This window comes from Strix aluco, chromosome 6 (genome assembly GCF_031877795.1).
Source record: "Strix aluco isolate bStrAlu1 chromosome 6, bStrAlu1.hap1, whole genome shotgun sequence".
Taxonomy (NCBI): domain Eukaryota; kingdom Metazoa; phylum Chordata; class Aves; order Strigiformes; family Strigidae; genus Strix; species Strix aluco.
In genome coordinates, this window is record NC_133936.1 from 7,549,108 (window position 1) to 7,570,944 (window position 21,837).

Below are 21,837 nucleotides of genomic sequence, written 5' to 3' on the forward strand. Positions count from 1 at the left end.
TCAGTGTTCATGCCTTCTGGCTTCAAAAGACTTTTCTACTTGATCACGACTTTTTTTTTTCTCCAGAAAACAAATGCTCTGTGTGGTACTAAAATGTTGATATTTCTTTTGTTTATCAGATAGGAACAGCATATAGTTAAGCTAGAAAGCCTGCTTATTTCCTCCTACAGAGTGGAATATACTGTCCTGTTTTTGAAGGAAATCAAATATACGTAATTTATCTGATGCAGTCTTCATCATCTTTATTTTATGGGAAGTCTACAGATTACTGAGTTGCCTTTGGATAAAATGTTGCACTGTAGATTGCTGTCAGGACAAATTCTCTAAGAGTCTCCTCAATTTTTATGTTGCTGGCATAAGGCTACAGTGACAGAAATGAGTTGGAGTCTCTCTTGCTATTAGTTAGCGTCTATAAAGTAATGTCATGCCAATTCTCCTACCGCCTATGAAATACTCTTACAGCAGCTATACCTGAGGTGGAAGCCGGGCCAGACCCGACCCAGACTGAAATATATTAGCGCTGTTTTAAGCGTCTTGTGATGCCTGCTGACACCTCCCATGAAAAAAGGAGGATAGTCCACCATCACTCTTTTGTGAACAACCCGTCACTGGAAAATCAGTATCAATCTTTCTTCCCCTTGTCCTATCAACTAAGACCCAAGGAAAGAAAAATTGGTCTACAGGAACACATTACCTGGAGATCAGTGGGATGTAATACAATACAAGGATGAATTTCCATTCCCCAGAACAGTACCCAGCCGCAGACTCCAGCACAGCCATGCACATATTTACATAGACAACTCTGCTACGCCACCAGGTTTTAAGAAATTGGCCCAGGATGATTTCTATACAAGCAGGTGATTTTATTTCTCATAAATCAAACAGCAGGAATCTCAAAGGCAGCCATGAAATGCTCAGAGACATTGATCCATCACATCTCACAAAGCCTCATTTGTCCTGTCCCCTCTCCTCCTGCTCCTGGTCAATTCTAATGTTCCAAAACCAAAATAAATCCCACTGAAAATCTGTCTGGGAGAGGATATCTTTCTCATTCCACTGGTGCAGGAAAGGCTAAGAATGTGTATGTGTATACATGACATGAGTATTGTATTTTTGTCTCCTTCCTTGTATTCCTCTTTGTGAAACACCGTCACACATTTTTGCATGAAGCTAATCTACTGTCAAATCCACAATTAAACCCAGGCTTTGGGAAGTAATTTAAAGATCAAAGCCTACAGGTAAACTGGTATAAATTAGATACAAACAATCCAGACTCATGTAATAAAACATCCATACTGCAGTGATAATGCTCTCCAACTCCCATGCACAGATATACAGAGTTCACCAAGAATGAAGATAGGTATTTAATGTAAAATCAAGGATAAAGTTTCATTAAGTTCAAGAGATTTTAATTCTTTCACGGATATTCACTACAGCTTAGACTCCTAAATACTTAATTTCTTTCTGTTAATGAAATTTGGGAATTTTGAAAAAAGGTTCCTAATCTATTCTGAATTTATTCGCAAACCAGGAATTAGAATTACTCAAAAGAAAGTTTAAATGTTTTTATTTAACATTGTTTATCATTATTTACAGTGGCAGAAAGTGTTATGCAACAAAAATAAAATAGAGGATTATCTGTTAAAATATGCTATTTTAGAAATCAGAAGAATAAATTTCAGGAACCTGGAGATCAGAAGGAAAATGTAAGAAATACATGATTTTATAATGGGAGTTTTTTACAACAGTATAATGCTACTCACACGCAGTCCATAAGTCTTAATTCCAGACTTACCTCTACAGTACCACTGCCCACCTTTGTACATAGTGCAAGTGCTGCACATTTTTTTTCTTTAATGAAAATTTCACTTTTCTGATTTCAGAGCATGCTCAAATTTATCCAATGTGTATTTTTGACCTGCTCTTCAAAGTACTCACAATCTGTAATGACCCAGATGTGTTACAGATGTACTCTCTATTTCATTAGACACACTGTTAGTGAAAACACTGAAGACAGTCAGGAGTATGTGTGCCCTGCAGGAAGCCATCTGAAATGGCCTTCCTGGTTGACAGCAAATAACTAGTAACAGAGCTTTGAATGTGTTTTTCAACAAACTGCACAACCACCTCACCCTGCATTTCTCTAGGTCATACTTTCTTATTGCACATGCGAGACTGGACTCAATGTCCTCCTAAAGTCAAGAGAATATTATTTGTGCTGCTTTCCACTTACTTTATTGCCTAACTGCCAGCCCACTGCCTCGTCAAGGAAAGAAATCAGATTATCAAGAACAAATAATGGTAAATCAATTCTAGTTTAGTTGTTTCTTATCACCTTATTACTCTCCATGTGTTTATAAGCTAAAAATTGCATTATCAGTGACAAGAAAATAACAATACAGATAACACGTACTTTATGAATTTGCAATATGATATAGAGCGGCTACATCGGTAAAGTGTTGGCGAAGCCCCGGGCAGACATGGCTGATAACAGACTGAGGCTCTCCATCCTGCAATGGCAACCCCCCAAACCCGAATCCCCATCCTACACAGACTTCCATTTCACAAGCTTTCCTTTCAAACCTATCACAAACAAGACTCAGCTCCTGTCCTCACCCTGGTAATTATTTTTCCCTCAACTATTTGCTACCACCACCACCAGCTGCCAGACCGTGACGCCGTTTGGGACCACTCAAGTTGAGCTTGTTGTGCTCCCATTTGTGTCCCTGCAACCACCTAGACTAGCATCATCAGCACAAACACTGACAAACCTAATGAACCCTCAGCAGCACTCAGAATAAGGCTCAAGGTGCCATTGTCCTACCAGCAAAGTTAATATTGGAGGGAGCTACTGATGACAGGTAAGCCACTATCAGCTGGACAGATTTATACACAGGACTGCACTGCAAAGCACTGCTCATAAAACACCACCATCTAACTGAAGCAGTCCGTGTCTTTGCCACGTTTACTATCATAAATGTATTCATGGTAAACTTTAGGTTATCACAGTGCCTCTAGCCCGTAAATTTTAAGAGGATTCTAATATGTACCTCCTGAAATTGGTAATTCTGTGCAAAAGCATTCTGCAACTCAAATTACAATGAATGCATCTGTTAATTTAGCTAATCAGCAGTTATATTAACTACCTACAAAACAGGGAATAAGAACTGTTGGGTGACTATCTTATGAGCAAAAAAAGTGGTAACACTGATGCTTTTTTGATAGCATGTCTCATTATAAATAGGTTACCATAAAATAATTTCAGCAGAAACAGCAGTAATGTATATGGCCATTACTGTGTTACAGATTGACAATACACAAGATAATACAGCTAAAGGATGCCCGCTTGAAGTATTTTTGTAGATGCAGTGTTAACAGTCAATACCAAATTAATTCTTTCATCTTGCTTAGTGTGAAACACATCTTAACTTAGTCACTAATTTGTTACAAATTATGTTTGTGATCACAGTTCTGCCTATATAAGATTTTACTGGAAGCATCACTGCATTTAGACACACTCAGAAAACTTAGATAGCAGATTGTTATAATTTTTGTTCTCATAATGGTAAGTTTTTAATTGCATCTCACTCTAAAACCTCTCTTGTCTGCAATATTCCTATAGCTATCAGGAAGCTCCAGAGCAAGAGCCAGAAACCTGCAATGAAGGAGACAGGAATCTTAAATTGCTTGAATGCGGTGCTGCCTGCATTCTACTATTTCACTGTCAATTCATACATCAACTTTTCAACAGAAATGGATTATATTTAACACCAACCATCTTAGCAGAATCCACGTGGTGTGAATTTACAACCCAGTTAAGGACGAAAGAAATACATCATACATGGTCTGATAGTAGAGCATACCAAAAGAAATATTCTACTGAGATGCCCGATGAGGCTATGCGGTACCGATCGACCCCGTGACCTCAGGTGAGCCAGGGAGAGCGTGCTTCTCCAAAGACAAGGAATAGTTCTCATTACTGCATTGGTGGGTTTGCTGTTGTTTTCCTGTACATAAATCAGTAAATTACTCTCTGAGAATATTTGCTCCTCTGTGTCACAGCATTTCTGTATTCTTGCAATGGGGAGCTACAGCTCTGAGATGGACTTACTGTCTCGTTAATGGGGGGAGATATGGTCAGATCCCCCAGATGAATCACAGTTAAGAAGTGGCAGGAGCAGGAGAAATAAGACATGACATGTTCCATTGCTGCAGCTTCTCCTTGCTTTTGGAAAGTAACTACTTTTTTTATAACAATGTTGTCAGTGTATTTCCAAGACTAGTTTTTTAAGCAGAGTCTCATTACATCAGTCTAGTCTTTAATACATGTCTATTTATCAATGGCTTTTGAAGCAGCCTTCAAAGACACTTGCTTAAAACAGGCTTTCCATCCACTAATTAAACCTTAACAATCCCTTGTAATGAGCAACACACTTTTCCCCAAAAAATGTAAATGTCTAAGTGCTCATGTGTTCAGTGCTCATGTCAGCACTGAAGGGAGAGGTCATTTCTGAAGGATCCTCCATCACAAACATCAGAGAACAGTAAAGTCACCGAAGAGCATCTGAAGCAGAAGCAATTTTCTCACAGTCTTGACACCTTCTAGTAAATTAGTCACTTGTCGAGGAAAATGACAGCTATGTAGTAATAGAAAAGCTTGTAAAGCTCTTCATTTACTGTTAGAAATGTTGTCTATGTCACTGTCAAGCAACAGTAACATCCCCACCCTGTTTTATTGTCAAGTGCCCTATCTCAGGGGCTTTTTGCAAATCATGCCTTAATGAAGTTTAAATAACAACTATATTTCTTAGTTCTAAACGCTACCTTTTCCTTACCTGCATGATTGTTTTCTGAATAAGTTAGTCCACTGAAGCTGATATACAAAATGAAAGGCTATTGTAATTAGTGTAATATCATTTCAAGATAAAGCCATGAAAACTGCAGCTTCGGCCAGCTGTCATCTCTTTGGCTATTCTGCTTATTATTCACAGACAAATTCTGATATCTTCTGCATGTTACATAGTACATTAAATTGCAATTTCAGTAAAAACACTCATGGAACAAGATCTGTAAGTATCTCTCTCAGAATCTAGCCTAGAGAAAGAATGCAGCTTGAAAGTCATTTCAGACTTAATTTTCCCTCAGCGCAGTCATCATTCTAAATAGGTACACATAAACATATGCTTTCTTTCTTTAGAAATAATTTATATGAATTCAATGTCCTTATATAATTGGCTAGATATGACAGCCACTGAAAACTGAAATCCTCCTATTTACACGGCAGTCAGGATATGGACAGCAAAAGAAAAAAATTCTAAAAATGGATGCTTTAAGGAACAGCGAGACTGATTATCTTCAGAGGTAAAATGATAATTGCTGTTACATGGTAAAAAAGAAATTGGGCAAATTCATATAAATGCTCTTTGGAGAATAAGCACTTACTGGCTAAAGACGCTGACACATTATGCAAGCCAATTACTGTGTGGAGTGGTGGTGATACCTCGAATGCAAACTCATTTGTAGGATGCCTGAATATTGCAGGAAAGCATCTATCTATAACACCACTGATGGCACAGATTCCCCTGAAACGACCCATCGAATCATACAATATGACTTAGAATGGAAGGGGCCTCTGAAGATCCAACGCCCGCTCTAAGCAGGACTGATCTCAAAGTTCTAAAAGGCTGATCAAGACCTTATTCATTTGAGTTTTCAGTATCTCCAAGGAATCTACAGTCTCTCTGGGCAATCTGGAAATTTCTCTCACTACAGCCTATGACTCTTATCTTCTGTTATTTCACTGTGCACCTCTGGAAAGAGCGTGGCTTCATCTTCTCGTGAACCCCACTCCCTTTAGACACTTCTACAGGCTGAACAAGCCCAAATCCCCAGCCTCACCTCAATATCTCCAAAGACCCCCTTCATGGTTAAGAATGAGAGGATCAGAAGTCTCCCAGAGTCAAGGTCTACAAGCTGAAGAGACCCTGCAAGGCATGTTAGCAATACTGCCCTTGGCTAAATGGGTACTCCCTGGCAATACAGTGACACAGCACCTCTTCACACATGCTAGCTGCTCTTGAAGAGTTCAAGTAGCAGCAAGGAGAGTATTAACAGCAGCTTTATGAAAGTTTCCCTTATTAAACACTTTTATAGGTAAGATTCAGAATTGCTGAAAATCCAGCAGCTTGTTTTTCAGAAGCAATATGGTCGGAGTTAGCAGCTTGTTTTCAGCTCCCTTCTCCATGGAGATCACTCCCCTTGTTCGTAAGAAAAATCTTGAAAATCTTTTTCCACAGGTTTCATCTAAGAACTCATTTTCCTGAAACCCCACTCATCCTCAGTAATACCTAGTAGATTGGTTCTATCGCTACACGTAATTATGAAAACCAAAGCTGTTACAAAAACTACAGTTAATTATAAAAAGTGAACATGGCAATGAAACAAATCTTGCTTAAACCCACGAGGCTATGAGATTCCTTTTCCATTATTACCCCAGAACATCACATAGCCTATGTAATTGTTGGAGGACTCTCCACAGAGTAAAAATAAGCATGTTACTCTTCTATTATACTTCAAATTCTATCAGAGTAAGATTAATACAAAGTTCACGCACCTACTGGAGCATAAAGATTACCATCCCTTCACACAGAGATTGAGGAATACATTTTAGGACATCTCAATTTACAGAGCTCTCTTTGAAAACCTTGTGGAAAGGCCTGTGGTCAAAACCCAGTTAAAGATATTTACTCCTTTGAGCTTTAGTTTAAAACACATTCCTTCTTTCAGATACAGCCCACATACTGTCAGGGCTTTTCTTCTTTTCCTTTGTTTCCAGATTATATAAGAAATTCACTTCATCTTTAAAGAATACTTTCTACCCTTGTGAAGGAGTAAATTATTATGTCAAGTTTCTTCAGTTAACATACCTGTATAGTAATTTTTTTTCAATAAAAATAACCTTTTGTTAAAGGTTTCATTAGATGTCCCAGGAGACTGATAACAGCCAAATCTCCAGCCACCTGCAGGAACCACTACAGACTGAACACATACTCTGAACAGTGAAATTCTTCTCAACGCTTTTGTTCAGACAATGGGATCACTGTATTTTCCAAGCATTTAATCATGCCAAGGGCAGGAGCCCAGAGCCTTTACCCACGCTGAACTTATTCAATAGTCTTAATGAAAATCAGGCCTCAGGCAAATTATTAGTAAAATTTAAAATCATGAGGAAATTATCCTTTCTACTTTTAGCACCAAGAATGGATTACTTCATAGAGGCCTATAGATAGATAGTTCTTTTAAAGCCCACATGCTTCATCCTTAAGCAGAAGAGCAGGTTCCTGTAAAAGTAGTTGAATACCAAGCATAAATCCCCTCTTATACTCCAAGCATACTATCATGTTACTGGTACTTTAACATCCAGCACAGCAGCAAAACTGTACAATGGGTCCACTTCCCAAAAACACTTCTAAGTGCTTCAGTAACTTTGTTTCCAAATTAGCTACTGTAAAAGAGTAAAGACCCTACTTAAATGTCACACCCCAACACCTTAAATATTTGGAGGCTGCATGGAGAAAGCTTACCCCTTGACTGCAAGCCGTGTCCACATGCCTCATTATGTCCCGGCACACCCTGTCTCACTGAATCCGGCACCAGCACACAGTGACTCCAGCGGTGGGTCTTCCACCTGCAAGAGGAAAAGGTTAACAATTAAGTGGTTAAAACTGGAAAACAGTTAACATGTCCAGGCAAAAAATTCAGTTATGAATTATGATATACTGTAGAGACTTAAGGAAAAATAGAGTAAAAAACATCTGTAATTACTCCTGAAATAAGTGTTGTGAGCTGAAACCCAGATAGAAGTTCACCTTCTAGGAAGCAGCATCATCCTCCAACAATATTTCCCTTTCTCATTTTTGCAGGGCATGGTTAAAAGTTCCACAAAATACAGAGGAAACCTCTTCAATGGGCTTTGAAATCAGGCTCTCCTCCTGCAAGCCTGTTCTCATACAACTGATGCGGTTCTCAATCTGCTTTGTATGCTAGGATGTGTGCAGTGAGGTACACGAGAAAGCAGCTTTCCATAGTGCTCTGTGGTACAGAGCCAGGCAGAGCTGAGTGGTGTGACTCCTGCTTTGGTACCACCTTCAGTTCTCCGCTCTGCTCCAAGACCATGTCCTACAGGATGTGTGGGCTGGAGATTTATATGCAAAGATATAATGCTTTTCTATTTACTAATATTTTATAACAGATGGGTCACAGAATATTAATGAAGAGTGGTGAGTAATTGCCCTATTGTACTATTTGTCTAATCAGAATTTTTTTAAGTGCATATTATTCACTGGAGTGAGAGCATCAGGGGAAAAGACAGGAGTTTCTGCAATAAGCATACAATTATGATTAAGGCAGCTGAGAGCTTGTGGTCCCAAAATAGCTTACATTGATTTTTTGATACACTGAGCAGGGAGTTCCCAGTAAGCTTCCTTAAACACATCGAACCCTGAGGTTACCATTTGTAGGAGCTGTGTCTAGTGGTGCTTGTTCTGATAATGCCAGATCTACTGAAATCTCCAATTTGAACTCTACTCTTACACATTTTGCAAAGGTACGGTATTTGTTTACAACTGCATTTTCCAATATTATGTTGTTTTCTGGTGAAAATTGTGCAGGACAATTGCACAAGTCATTTCTAGAGAAGCAGACACCTACTAGCAAGAGACTGATTCCAGACTAACACCTTTTACCTGTACACTGGACAGACGGGAATATCTTCACATTCTCTTTCCTCATACAAGGTATCCGGGCATGCCTGTCCCCCATGGGCAGCATCCTGAATGATAATCCTATACCGGGACTGCTTAACTGCAGTGGCATTGCCTGTAAAATAAAGAAAAAAATTGCCTACCAGACACAGTTGGCACCCCAATTTAGTGATCTAGCTGTCTTAGTCAAAAAAAATACTTTGTGTTTCATTTATATTTTGAAATTATGAGCACTCTGGCACTACACAAAGAAGGGAAGGAATGGTACTTTAGATCAAAAGCTACCATTACTTTTACTTTTAAAATGCTAGTAGTTCAACAGAACAATGCCTGGAAGGTTGATATATCAACAGCCTAAGAGTTGCATCAAAGAACGTCTACTTAACAGAACATCAAATCAGACAAGAAAATAAGTATGAGCAAATACTTAAACACCTGAACAGGACAAAAGAATGAAACCCAAAAAACTAAACTGTCATAATGGAAGACTTTGTTTCTGAAAACACATTCTGGAAGTCTCAGGCTACTACCAGTAACTCATCTTTTTGTGTATGGAAATTATAGATGATAACTTCCTGATAGGAAAACCATTGCAACCAACAGAGGCTAACTCTCTACTTAACCTGAGTCGATGCAAGATCAATCCATCTAGAAACACAGTTCACAAGATCCACGGTACAGAATGCAGCACGAAAGACGAGGATAAGATTTATCTATATATCTATAGCTAAAACAAATACAATCCTTGCCTGCGTATGTGGTGAATACAAACTGAGAGCTGGTTTAACCACCGTGTATGGCATCAGTACTCTTTGGGTACTGTATTCATGCTTCAAAAACAGATGCTAGAAAACTGAAAAGGGATCTCAGCAGAACTGCATAAAGGATTCCAGACCAGGCAAACATCTTTTAATAACAGACTTCATGAAATTTGTCCTAGAGAGGAAAGTGGTGTATAAATTAGCCCACTTATGAATATTATTTTTTGAACCGAAGATAAGGCCAAAGCTGCAGTAGCAAGACTGAAGTGCATTAGAGTAGAAGGAAAACTTAGGAAAAGTCACACCATGAACACAAAGTACAAGTACAGATCCAGTAAAAATGGTTGGCTCTAAAAATATCAAGTTATACAAGCTTTCACTCACACACATGCTATTCCTGTGAGATCAATGCAAAGGGACTTTGGACCTGGCAGGAGGTTGCTCATCCCAGCTGCTACCCTGAGGCAGGGTAAGTGCATCCAGGGCAATCCCCCTCCTGCTTCATTAACAGCCTCTACCTGAGGCAGCTCCACAGCTTCCTACAGTGCCCTTTCAGATGCCTGATACAGTGCCCGTAAAGCCTCACATAGAGCCTTTTCTTAAAATCTAGCCCAAGTCATCACTCCTGTGAATTAAGCTAAACCTTTTTTATCTTCTGTCCACTAGATATAAAAAAAGTTTATCCCTATCATCTGATGCATAACCTTTATGAAATTTCAAGGGCTTGTATCCATTCTAAGTCTTTCCCACCCTAAAGTAAGCAAACCCAGTTTTTCATAGGTCCTATTCAATTACCTCTCACTTGCCCAAGGAACCCCACCTGCAGCCACACCAGCGCACAATATAGTAACACCTCTGGTGCTTTACATACAACATGCCCATGAGTTTGACAAGCCCAATATGAGTTTTAGCACTTCAAATTGTTGTCTTTCATTCATTTTGTAGTCCATTGTATCCAGACGTGCCTGAGACAGTACTGATGTCTTTACTTCCCATTCTGGTTTTGTGCAATCAATTCTTCCTTCCCAAGTCACATTTTTGGAAATTTCTCAATTATTTCAGTATTATTTAATATATTGTCTATCGTGTTTGCTACCTCTTTCAGCTCTGCACCATCCACTAATGTTATTATTCAGGGACGCAAGATGTTCAGACAACTATCACATAGAATTGGGGCAAGAAGAGTTTTCTGTAGGACTCCTCTTGGCTCATGTTCAGGTTCAATCATGAATAGTGGACATCTACCAGCCAACTGATTGGAAGCAGCTTTGCAGAGAGGACGTAGGAGTCCTGATCGACAAGCTGACCATGAGGCCGCAATGTGCCCTTGCAGCAAAGAAAGGCCACAGCATCCTGGACTGTGTCAGGAAGAGCATCACCAGCAGGCTGAGGGACCTCTACTCAGCACTGGTGAGACAACTGGGTGCCATGTCCAGTTCTGGGCTCCCCAGGAGAAGGAGGACATGGGCACACTGGAGTGAATCCATTGAAAGTTCACAAAGACTGTTTAGGGATTGGAGCATCTGACACACAGGAAGAGTGTCAGCTGGGACTCTTCAGCCTAGAGAGGCCTCACGGGATCTTATCAATGTGTACCAATACCTGATGGCAGGCAGTAAAGGAGACAGAGAAAGACTCTTTTCACAGTGATATCCACTGTGAGATTTTTCAAGCAGCTGAGTACACATTTAACAGTGATTTAATTCAAGTCACTGTTCCTCAGCTTCCTGATAAAAGTTTAATGTGTCAAAAATCTTCCATTTCCCTTAATTAGAGCAGCTATGTTCTCAAAAAGAAGGAGATTAAATTTTTGGGGAATGATTTGTTCTCAGTAATTCCATACTGCCTAGTTTATTAGAATCTGATTCTGGAAATGTTTCTATCTTCAGTAATAACTTGTTCTTGTGTTTTTCTGCATAACAAAATCTACAATTTCCTTGACCTTTGTTTTTGGCAGGGGGCAGAGTGAGAGGTAGGATGTTGGTTGGTTGGTTGGTTTGGTTTGCCTTGGTGTTACTGAGTTTTAGTTAGTTTCTCAGGACTTAGCAATTTCTTACCCAGCAGATAGTCACTAGATGCTCTAGCCTTACTTTATTACTTCGTTCTCTATTCACACAGTCCTACTGACATGGGAACATCTGATTTATGGAAATACTTATTCTTTAGTCCGTTCCTCTCCTGGCTTCAGACAGGAAACAACGGCAGCAATTGCATATTCTCCATGTTGTTTCCCTCGTTTCTCAAAGTAATGGACATTATTTCATTCAGTTCCCCTTACTTTTAATCCATTTATGTAATTCTTGTATTATAATATCCTCCTAGAGCTTAATTTGCATTCTCTATTTCTTGTTTCTAATTTTTGTGAAACAATTTGACAATCAAAAACTAAACAAGATTTTGAACAACTCTGATGATGAGAAGAGATTAAAAAAGGGCTTCTCTAGCTGCATTTGATGTTTTCTCTTCATGATCTGAAGCTTGAACATGCAAGTCATACACAGACCCACACATGTTCCCCTGTGCTACTGGCTTGCTATTATAATAGTTTCAGGATAGAAAGAGTCCAGTAGGGCTTCAGCCCTTCTTACAGTCTTTCTTGGTAACTTCCAGGTCTTCTACACTCCTGTCTGTATAGAACACGTTCCCAAGAGGTGTAGATACCAATTCGCTTAGTTTGTTGAAGTCTATCTTTTTTTAAAATGCCTTGCTGATATTGCCATCCTTCCATTCTCCTAAGAATCGTGAACTCTATCACTTTGTGATGATTTTCATTCAAATTATCTACCACCATTAGAATTTTAGCCATTTCCTTCCTATTAATCAGTACCAAATCTAAATGAGCTTTCCACAGTAATTTTCTCCACCTCAAGAAACTAAATTATCCTCAACATTTATTGCACATTACTCAAACCCCATTTTCAAAATTGAATTTCCTCATTGGCTTTTCTATGGCATTCCTTACAAATGTTAATGAACATAATTTTTATATCTCATTTAAAATTGCTATAGCCTGATTTTCCAGAGTATTAGCATTATGTAGGACTGTCCTTTTAAAGCTGAACTTCAGCTGATTTCAAGTATGGCTATGATTGCCGGCCCTCCTAAAAAAATCAAGCCTCAGGATCTCAAGACCATCTCAACTTCCTATGTCCTTGACTTTGCAAATCAGATAACGCTGTTTGAGAATTCTGGGGGTGCTTTACCTCTGTTTCCACTCCCACCTCCCTGTCCCACCAGCCTCCAGTGTCCTCTCCTTACACACAGAGCCATATGACTCCTTCTGTCAATCCACTCTTCTCATTCCTCCCTTGCTCTTGCATCTTTCCTTCCTCTGCATTTCCGTCCTCTGCTTCCCCAGTACCCTGTCCCAGGTTTAGAAAGGTGCATCACCATTCTCAGGCAAGGGACAAAATCTTTGTTCACTACTGTAAAGTGTGCTATATCTGGTCCAGGTTTAATGGGAAACATTCAGCTTCATACTCTTTGTTCCTGACCAGATGGAAAGGCAGAGTCTGGTCAACACAAGACTCTGAGCACATAAATAATAAGGGCAGACTCTCCAAGATTTTAGTCGCCAAAATCAGAGCTGTCTCCAGTATTTTTGTGCAGATAAGGGCTTTTGAAGGGGTAAGTCTTTAACTTTGACCAACTCTGGTTGTTTTTGAGAACTGGAAGTGGCAGATCCTTGACCGAAACTGTCTGACACAAGGTAGAGGTCATTGGAATTTCTTATCGTGGCACGCCATGCATTTTATCCGCTTTTACCCCATTTCATTTCAAATCTGATTTAAGGCATGTGGAAATAAATAGGACAGTCACTACCTAACATTTCATGTAAACTTGTACAGAGAACTAAGCAACAGTGAAATTTCTAACCTTCCCCCTGGACAACCAATGCCCAGAGAGGAGAGGTACTTATAGGTACCATCTATTTTCAGGAGGAAGATGAAAAATGTTATTTATTGTCAGGTGTTTGCTTTTTTTACTCTCCCTGTTTTAAATCTATGCTGACAGACCAGAGAGCACATCACCCATGCTGAAAGCAGTTACCTTCCGAGGACACCTTCACCACCAGGAAAGCAGGTGACAGAGGAGAATCTACATGCTGCTCATCCAAACCATTTCATATTCTGAAACCTCTATATTGATTCTTTGATTCTTGTTTCGATTCATCCTCAAAGACCCATTAAAACAGATATATTATAGAAGAGTGTGGTAGACAGTTGTCACCTTTAAGTATCTGAAATGGCAGAGAATCAATAACTTGCAACAACCTCCCTGTTCCTGCCTCACCAACAGGTGTTTGGATTCAATTGCACTTCTTTTGTGAATTATGTTGTCCATCCATCTGTTATTGCCCTAAGTTCACCGCTGTCTACACTTCTGAGGTATGAGATAATCCTTCGGCAGAAGACAGCTGGTTGTCTGATGACATTTAAATGTAGGGAAAATGTCAGCTTTTTTATTGTTAGATAGTAAAGTTGGACGCATTTTCTCAGATAAACTACAAACAGCTTAACTGGTAAAGTTCTGTGTAAAGCTGATTTAGTGATTGCTTGTTTGTCTAAGCTCTGATCTTATGCTGGTACACATTTAATTTTAAATCTGCCAGGCAATACCTGTTCCTGCTTGATCTGCTTAGTAATTCACCATCTGTATATTGTTTTCATTAAATACAACTTTTCTATTAAAAAAAAAAAACAACTAACAACTCACATATGTATAGTGGTTTTGAAATTTCATTATCGTCCTGAGGTTTTAATTGTGCAATGTAAATTAAAAAAAAATAATCTTGCAATGCAGCCATATCAATAACAGATTTAGCAAAAAGCAAACACCCCCATCTAAGAAGTTTTAATTTAGAATTATATTAAAATGATAACACTGCCAAGGAGGTTAAATAATTAATTTCTTCTCATTTTAATTGTAGACTATTATTTAATAAACAAAGTAATTTACCAGGTAATTTATTCTACTTCTTCATAGGCAGCTCATTTAAAGTCTAAAAATAAATTGCTAATTAAAACAGGAGTCACTGTTTTAGAAAGCAACTCATTTTTCTGTAAAATCTAACAAGGGCTATGCTAGAGCATCCACTGAGAATCTTTGAAGGGCAAGGAAGCCACCAACAATAATGAAATATTCTGATAAGGCTTTCATCTGAACAATTAATGAAACACACAAATTTGTCACAAAAAACAACACTAGATCATTATAAAGAAACTTTGCTAAACACTTAGTGTCCAAAAGCTAACCAACTAGATCAAAGAAATGTGTGGTCCTTGAAAAACCACAAAGCATAGGAGTTATCTACACAACCCTGTACGTACATCTAGGTTGGTCAAGAGAAATGAATTTCATATAATGTAGCAATTCCATGTATAACCACACAACATTAGGACCTTGAACCTATGACTCTGAAGGCAGAAGCCCAGAAGGAATTTATCCCAGGTAGAGAACTTACGTCTCTGAATCTGCTCACGAGGATCCCACCCCTTGCTAACAGCGTCACTGTCAACAACACCCGAAGTCCAAAACTCATTCAGATGAATGCCCTAAAAATTATTAGACTGATGTGAACTACAACAACCACACATTTCTAAGCCAATTCTCTAATTTTTCCCCAAAATTCTGACCTCTTCTTAAAGGCTTACCAGACTGACATGCTGTTGGGCAGCGAGTCCACTCACTGAAAGGTGTAACAACACAGTCTTTCTTGCAGAGGAGGAGACATGGCCGCACCGTCTCAGGTCTGATGGACTCTGGACATCTATCAATCCAAACACAAAGACAGAATATAATAAAAAATTAAAACTACACGGAAACGTTTTACTCCTAAAACTCTCACAGGGCTGTGAGCGTACTGCCATACCAAAGACATCACTCCTGGTCACAGCAAGCCTCGTTTATCTTCTCCTTTGCACTCGTGTAACCCAACCAAATTTAGTACACTTCAAAGATTAGAAAATATTAATAATAATAAAAAAAAATGTGGAGATTGACTTGATGACTACAACCTAAATGTAAATCTGTCTATAACACCTAAAATACAAAGCTTACTGAAGCAAACCAGACATACTTATTACTGAAGAAAGCGAGAAGTTATGTTTATAAAGTACTCCTGTTTTAACACAACATGCAACAGCCTTCAAACCACTTGCAACTGTGTGTAAGGATTGATGTGATATTCTTCCACTTTCAACCCCTAGGAAACACAAAAATAGCTTAAAGTGTTATAGTTTAATAGCTTTGATTGAGGCCTTGATTGTTATTTAAAAAGTTGTACAACATAGTATAGTAAGAAGAGCTCTGATTTTTTTTTTATTCATTTTTAAATCCTAAATGAAAAATATGTCATGCATAGTCTAATAAAAGTTTCAGACACAGACAGTTAATACATAAAAATTCGAAGGGTGAAAAAGGGACAATTTTCTGGGATCAGGCAGATCTTGCATTTCAAGTGGGGGGACAGAAGAGAATTACTCTCTTTTAATTTTTATTAATTTCTAGTAGAAAGATCGCTCGAAAATACTTAGCAGTGCATGCAACCCAAAATGACCCCATTTGAAAGAGGAATATGCCACTAAACCTTAGTAGGAAAGAAAATAGACCTTAAAGACATGCTCCTGTTACTGAGATAGTAATAAGATACTTAGAGGTATAATTTAAAAGAAAATAAATACAAAGAGATATGTCTTCTCATTAAGCATGATTATCCTAAAGGGCAGATTTCTATTATCTAACAGAAGACGTTGAAATATTTTTAAAATTTTAGTTTTAATTGACTTGCTGTGCCTTGCACCTTCTTTGGATACAGTGTAATTTTTCTTCATGAAATCAACAAAAATGCAGAATATAAAACAGTATGTCAACACACAAATTATTTATTTACATAAAGTATTCCATTTTTGAAGCCATATTAACAGTAGACTTTCACCACAGCAGTTCTAAAGCCAACATTACTTTGGGTCAGTTTTCATCAACTCAGACATAAAACATAATATAGCCACAGCTGGTGCCCATGGCGAGGAGGGCTGCCCTCCACCCCAGCACCAGACCGGTCCAGACCTTCCCGGACAGAAATGAGGTAATATTTAATTCTGAAACACAGAGGTTCTATTCCTTCACTTGGAACCATCTTCCTAAAAACTTCTACAGATCTAAGGCTTTTATTTTTAAGATAATTATCACTGTAAGAACAATACACAGCACAGCAGTAAAACGATTTCAGTAAGAAGCTCTTTTAAGGACTCAGCAGTCCTTTTTGATCCAGCCACTTCCATTACATGAGGAACACCACAGCACTGAAGCTACCACACCAAAGCCAAGGAGAGACCCCTTCTGAAGTCCCTGGTACACAGATTTCTTCTTTTGGCAGGATTTTTCCACCACTGAAACTCTGGTTTAGTTCAAGTACTTAAGTATTTACTTATCCTCTTCAGTTCCGTTTCCCCTTACACCATCTCAAAAGTGGAAGGGGCAAACAACTATTTTAGACATTATATAGCTCTATAAACAGTATGTTTCATTAGGCAAAGTTACAGCATATCAGTGGATTCTAGATATAGATGAACACTAAATTTCTTTCCTTTTATTTAATTAATCCATTAACCTCAAGAATTTTAATTAACTTTACTGAAATCAACACAGTCTGCTTATACAAACAGGACTGTTTTAAGAACTACAGTAAAAAATGAAACTCGGTTGTAAGTCTCTAGACTCATTAACAGTGCAAAAAGTAATTAGCAATGTCTTGATTTTTTGATATTAGGGAAAACATCTGTGCTACTTATTTTCCTCATTTAGTAAAGCAAAGCAAAATTCAGAATATTTCTACTGTAGAATATATAATTTTTTCATGTTGGTATCACAGTATAGAAGGTATATGAATCAACTGAATGCTACAGAACACACATGATTCTGCCTTATTGTTGTATAATATAATGCAAACTTGATTTACTTTTTCTATTTTATTAGAGCATTGTTAATAATGTATTGATGAGCATTATATTCAGATGTACTTTATATTTTCCTCACACCTGTCCTTCAGGAAAAATATTTGCAGAAATCTGTAAATTAGATTAACAGACGAGCTACAGCAAAAAAAAATCTACTCTACTAAAAACATGCATTTTGCTTGGATTTACAAAGAAAATTAAAAATGGGCTAGCTATTTATTTTTGTTACATATTAGTATCCCTTTCATAGTAGTGATGGAGTAGTAGCTGGAGAATTAGTCCTGAAAGGAAATTATTTTCAAAGCTGCAGGTTCTCTACGCCAGCTGAAAATGCTTTCATATGTAATGTATTAACTACAAATAATCACTAATAAGACTTCTTTACATACCTTTTAGGTGTGACCTGGCCAGAACTGCTCTTCATGCAGAAGACTTTCCTTGTCTGTATGCCCACTCCACAAGTGGCTTCTCCGCTCCAATTAATGGTTGCATTGAGCGCAGTTACCAGCACGTCTTCAGAACAAGGGCTCCAGGGAGAAGTTTCCCAGAAAAAATGCACACACGGGTGATCATTACAGGCACGGTGCTCCTGCAGGGCTCGGTCAGGGGGACAGGCTTTTCCACCTGGAAAGAGTCAAGAGAACACCATGTTTTATCATATGGTGTGTGGCAAAAAGACGACATTGAAAAATAACTATAAAAGTTAGGTTTGCTTAATATCTTATTTCCCCCCCCATTATAAATAAATAAATAAAGCTTAAATAAAGCTGTTGACCTTTATGGCTGCAATAACAACCTTCTAAAATATTGTTTCCCCATTAAACTAGCCTTGCATAAAATTGTATTCCAACGCATAATGAAAACAGAAATAGGCAAAGTATATTTCTGAGTTACCTTATTGATACTCCTACACACAGCCAAGTTAATTCCATTTAAATGCCAGTATCACTCAGCAAACATGCAATTAGGTTTAAAGACAAATTAAACATTATTTTTATGTTCATTCTCCTTGCTAATTTCCCAAGGAGGAACATCTCTTTCTAATGTTTGAACTCTATTCACATGTTGCCTTAAAGAGCTGAGCTGTAGAGGGTGCTGAACTGTACCAATGGAGGAACATATCAAATGATACCCACATCTGCAAATCAAGGGGGGGAAACTTGAAAGATAGGTTTTGAGTACAAAGCCTTTACTTTTCTGAAGCAACATCATTCAAATTGGTGTCCAAAGATTTTGCTAAGCTACTGTACTTTGTCAACAACTGGTAATAAATCCATAAAGTACAGGAGTCTGAACAGACTCCCTGGAAGCTTTAACATTCTAGCCATCAGCCTGAATTTATCCCATAAAAGCAGCAGATGTTCGTAGCTCAAAAGCTAAGGAGTAATGCAGTGAAATTTAACAGTAAGCATTGTCATTTTAGGAAGAAATAAGTAAAAATTACTAAAATCAAAACCATTCTCTTCCTGGAGGGAGAATCTGGCAACGTGACATGGTCAAAGTGCTGCAGATTTTGAAAGACCTGAAGCGTTGGGGCCAGATACCACAAGGTTCAGAGCACCTTTACACCCTGCTAAAATCAACAGGAGATGAAGGTATATTGCTCCTCGAAGGGATGCCTACTGCCTTGCAGGACTGAGCCTTCTCAAATAAGGTATGACCCCAAATGGCCACAATGAATAGTACTAAGAAAAGAAAGAGAGATAGAAATTTCTTAGCACACTGATTTGGATAATCATGTCACATTACCATTCATCTTTTCATGAAAATGGACTGTTCCACATAGTGTTCAGTCTCAGAAATGTTTAGCATGATGATGGAGTAGAAAATGCCCCAGGTAACTTATTTTCTGAAGATTTTGACTTGGCAGGAAAAATGCAGACCAGTTATTGTTCTTGTGTGTTTGACCACATGTTTAAAAAAAAAAGTAGCAAATGGCAAAATGCCTGATCCATTAGGAAAAAAGAAAAAAAAAATTAAAAAGATCTAACTCAAATTTTGAGCTTCCCAGGGAAAAATTAAGGTGTTTTCTCCAAGAATACCCATGGCAAGGAAGTTCTCCTAAATAAGGAAAAGTAATAATGAGGCAGTTTTAACTTAAGATAATAAAAAATAGCACATGATCCATCCAACCTAGCAGACTGCCTGCAAAACTGCAAGCAGGAGGTGTCGTTTATAAAAAGCACAACAGCCTGGCTACTTTCTGCAGTTCATTGACAACTTTTGTACAAGGAAAGCAGGACAGCACGCCATTGCCTAGCCATTCTAGTAGCCATTTACAGACTTTATATGGACCTGATGTTCACCCATTCCCCTAATTCATTTTAAACCTGTTGAGACTGCTTGCCTCCACAATCTCCTCCTGTACCAAGTTTCAGAAGTTTGCTGCATAAAGAAATATCTTTTAAAACCTGACTTAAACCAAGCCCCTCTAGTTTCATCAACAGACTCCTGGTTATCATATTCTGGGATCTGGTGAACAGCTGAGAGAAAACAACCCAAGGGTTTGAACGGAAATCAGCCTGTGAGATGGCATCCAGAAGTCCTCAGACAGCAGAACCATGGCTAACATTGCCTCAGTTGATAGAGGACAAATGAAATGTCACTTGCAAAGGTATCAGAGCTCTGTAGTAGTGGCTCAGCTGTGAGCTGGGTATGAAAGTCAGAGAAAGCAGGTAACAACACTGCCTTAGTACTGCAGAGATAGGGGTATTAAATCAACTTCCAATCTCCACAAATTCAAATCAGTCACTATTTACCTGTATGCAGATGTGTGAATCTGCATAGCAAACCATTATACTCATTGCTAAAGATGTACAGAAAGAGATGGGGCATCTGATTTTAATAGTTGATTATTCCTTCCTGAGAAACTTAAAAGTATTCAGTTCAAAGCACGTCATTTTAGTTCAGTGTGTTTCAGGTTGAGATGACTGAGCTTATGTACTTCCAGAATTCACTTCTTCAACACTTCACTTTCATAATTCCATGTTTACCTGTTATTTGCATTTTGTTACTTCCATGGAAAACATGAAGCCAACCGTATTTTTCATTTTAAATATTCTCTAGCTCACAGACTTTTTTAGTAGTATTCTTATTCAACCGACAATTATATAGCAGTTTTCTTGAAGGATCCCAATTTTCTTTGCAAGTGCTTATAAGGATATTTATGTGAATACAGACCATTCACATGAGTAAGGGTTTGCCAGTTCAAGTCCTTACACTGCCCCAGAAACAGTGGGTGGCTTTAATGATAATTTACAAAATCGCACTTAACAGAGCTTGTCCTAAACTAGACTTGCATCTAGAAGTTTTTTGCTGCTGCATTAGCTGCACATAGTGTTGACAATAGTAGATATTTTTGTTCTGTCAACAAGACTTTAGTCTGTTAGACCTGTTCGTTTAAAGAATTTTTATGCACTTGATGCGATACCTTTAAAATCCTGTGTAACAAACTAACACATAAATGAATTACCATGTCTAACTGTAGTTAGACTACACTTCTAATACAAAAGAGTTTGTGTAAATGTATTGCTGATGTTATGTAAAAATCCAGATATAGGATTTGTCCATAAAGATCCAGAGGAAATTATATATGTATTCATCAAGAGATACTTACTTACTACAAATGAAAAATAAGAAGGTCAATAGATTCTAGATCTGCACTAATCAAATAAACGGGTCCTTTCCTATTTCCTCATTTTTCACAGCTCACTGTTCTTTTCTAAATCAGTACTAGTATGTTCCTATATAAAGACACTCGCGTGATGAGTCTGTGTCATCCAGCAATTCATTAGTATAGGACATAGCTCTCCTGAAGTAAATTCACACCCAGACTGGCCTTCAATAGACAGTAACACACAGGCTGAAGTAAATAATTTTGAACTGTGACAGAATTTCTTTAAGTGGCACATGCAGTAACTCAAGCGCATAAAGATCTTTTAGTCACTAGATGTAAGGGCACAGACAAGTATTAAGTATTATTCCTCATTGCTACAGTATTAGGATTAGCTCTGATCTAAACAGAGCTTGGCTGAGGAATGCAAGTCAACTCATTAAACAAACAAACAGTGATTATCCAAAAATGTTTATCACTCACCCTCAGCTGGAAGGGCCAAGATGGACCTACTCCTGCTTTGACTACCCTCAGCATTTTTACTGGAGCATGAGTGGGAACATGGGGACCACGGAGACCACTCACTGATGACACAGTCTGTTGCACAAGGGATTTCACAAGCTACAACTTCAGGACGGGGAAGCTCTGAGCAGAGGTGATGTGATACTTCTTCACCTGGAGCAAACAAAACAAGACAGACATGGAGGAAGGCCCAGCTTGGTTCAATATCCACCGTCTGCATC

The 21,837-nt window shown here is 38.3% G+C and overlaps 1 protein-coding gene across 6 annotated transcripts in view; it reads right to left on the reverse strand.

The window, feature by feature from the left end:
- Positions 1-21,837, reverse strand: part of THSD7B (thrombospondin type 1 domain containing 7B) — a 332,338-nt gene that overhangs the window by 130,531 nt on the left and 179,970 nt on the right. For all 6 annotated transcript variants that reach the window (XR_012623747.1, XM_074828561.1, XM_074828560.1 and 3 more), the window contains exons 9-13: positions 21,578-21,769; positions 17,871-18,105; positions 15,178-15,293; positions 8,745-8,877; positions 7,584-7,687 (exon numbers count right to left, since the gene is read on the reverse strand). Coding sequence is in view for 5 of the 6 variants with exons in the window: in XM_074828561.1 (XP_074684662.1) it covers positions 7,584-7,687; positions 8,745-8,877; positions 15,178-15,293; positions 17,871-18,105; positions 21,578-21,769 (780 nt within the window). In the remaining variant the exon portion in view is untranslated. The remainder of the gene's footprint in view (positions 1-7,583; positions 7,688-8,744; positions 8,878-15,177; positions 15,294-17,870; positions 18,106-21,577; positions 21,770-21,837) is intronic.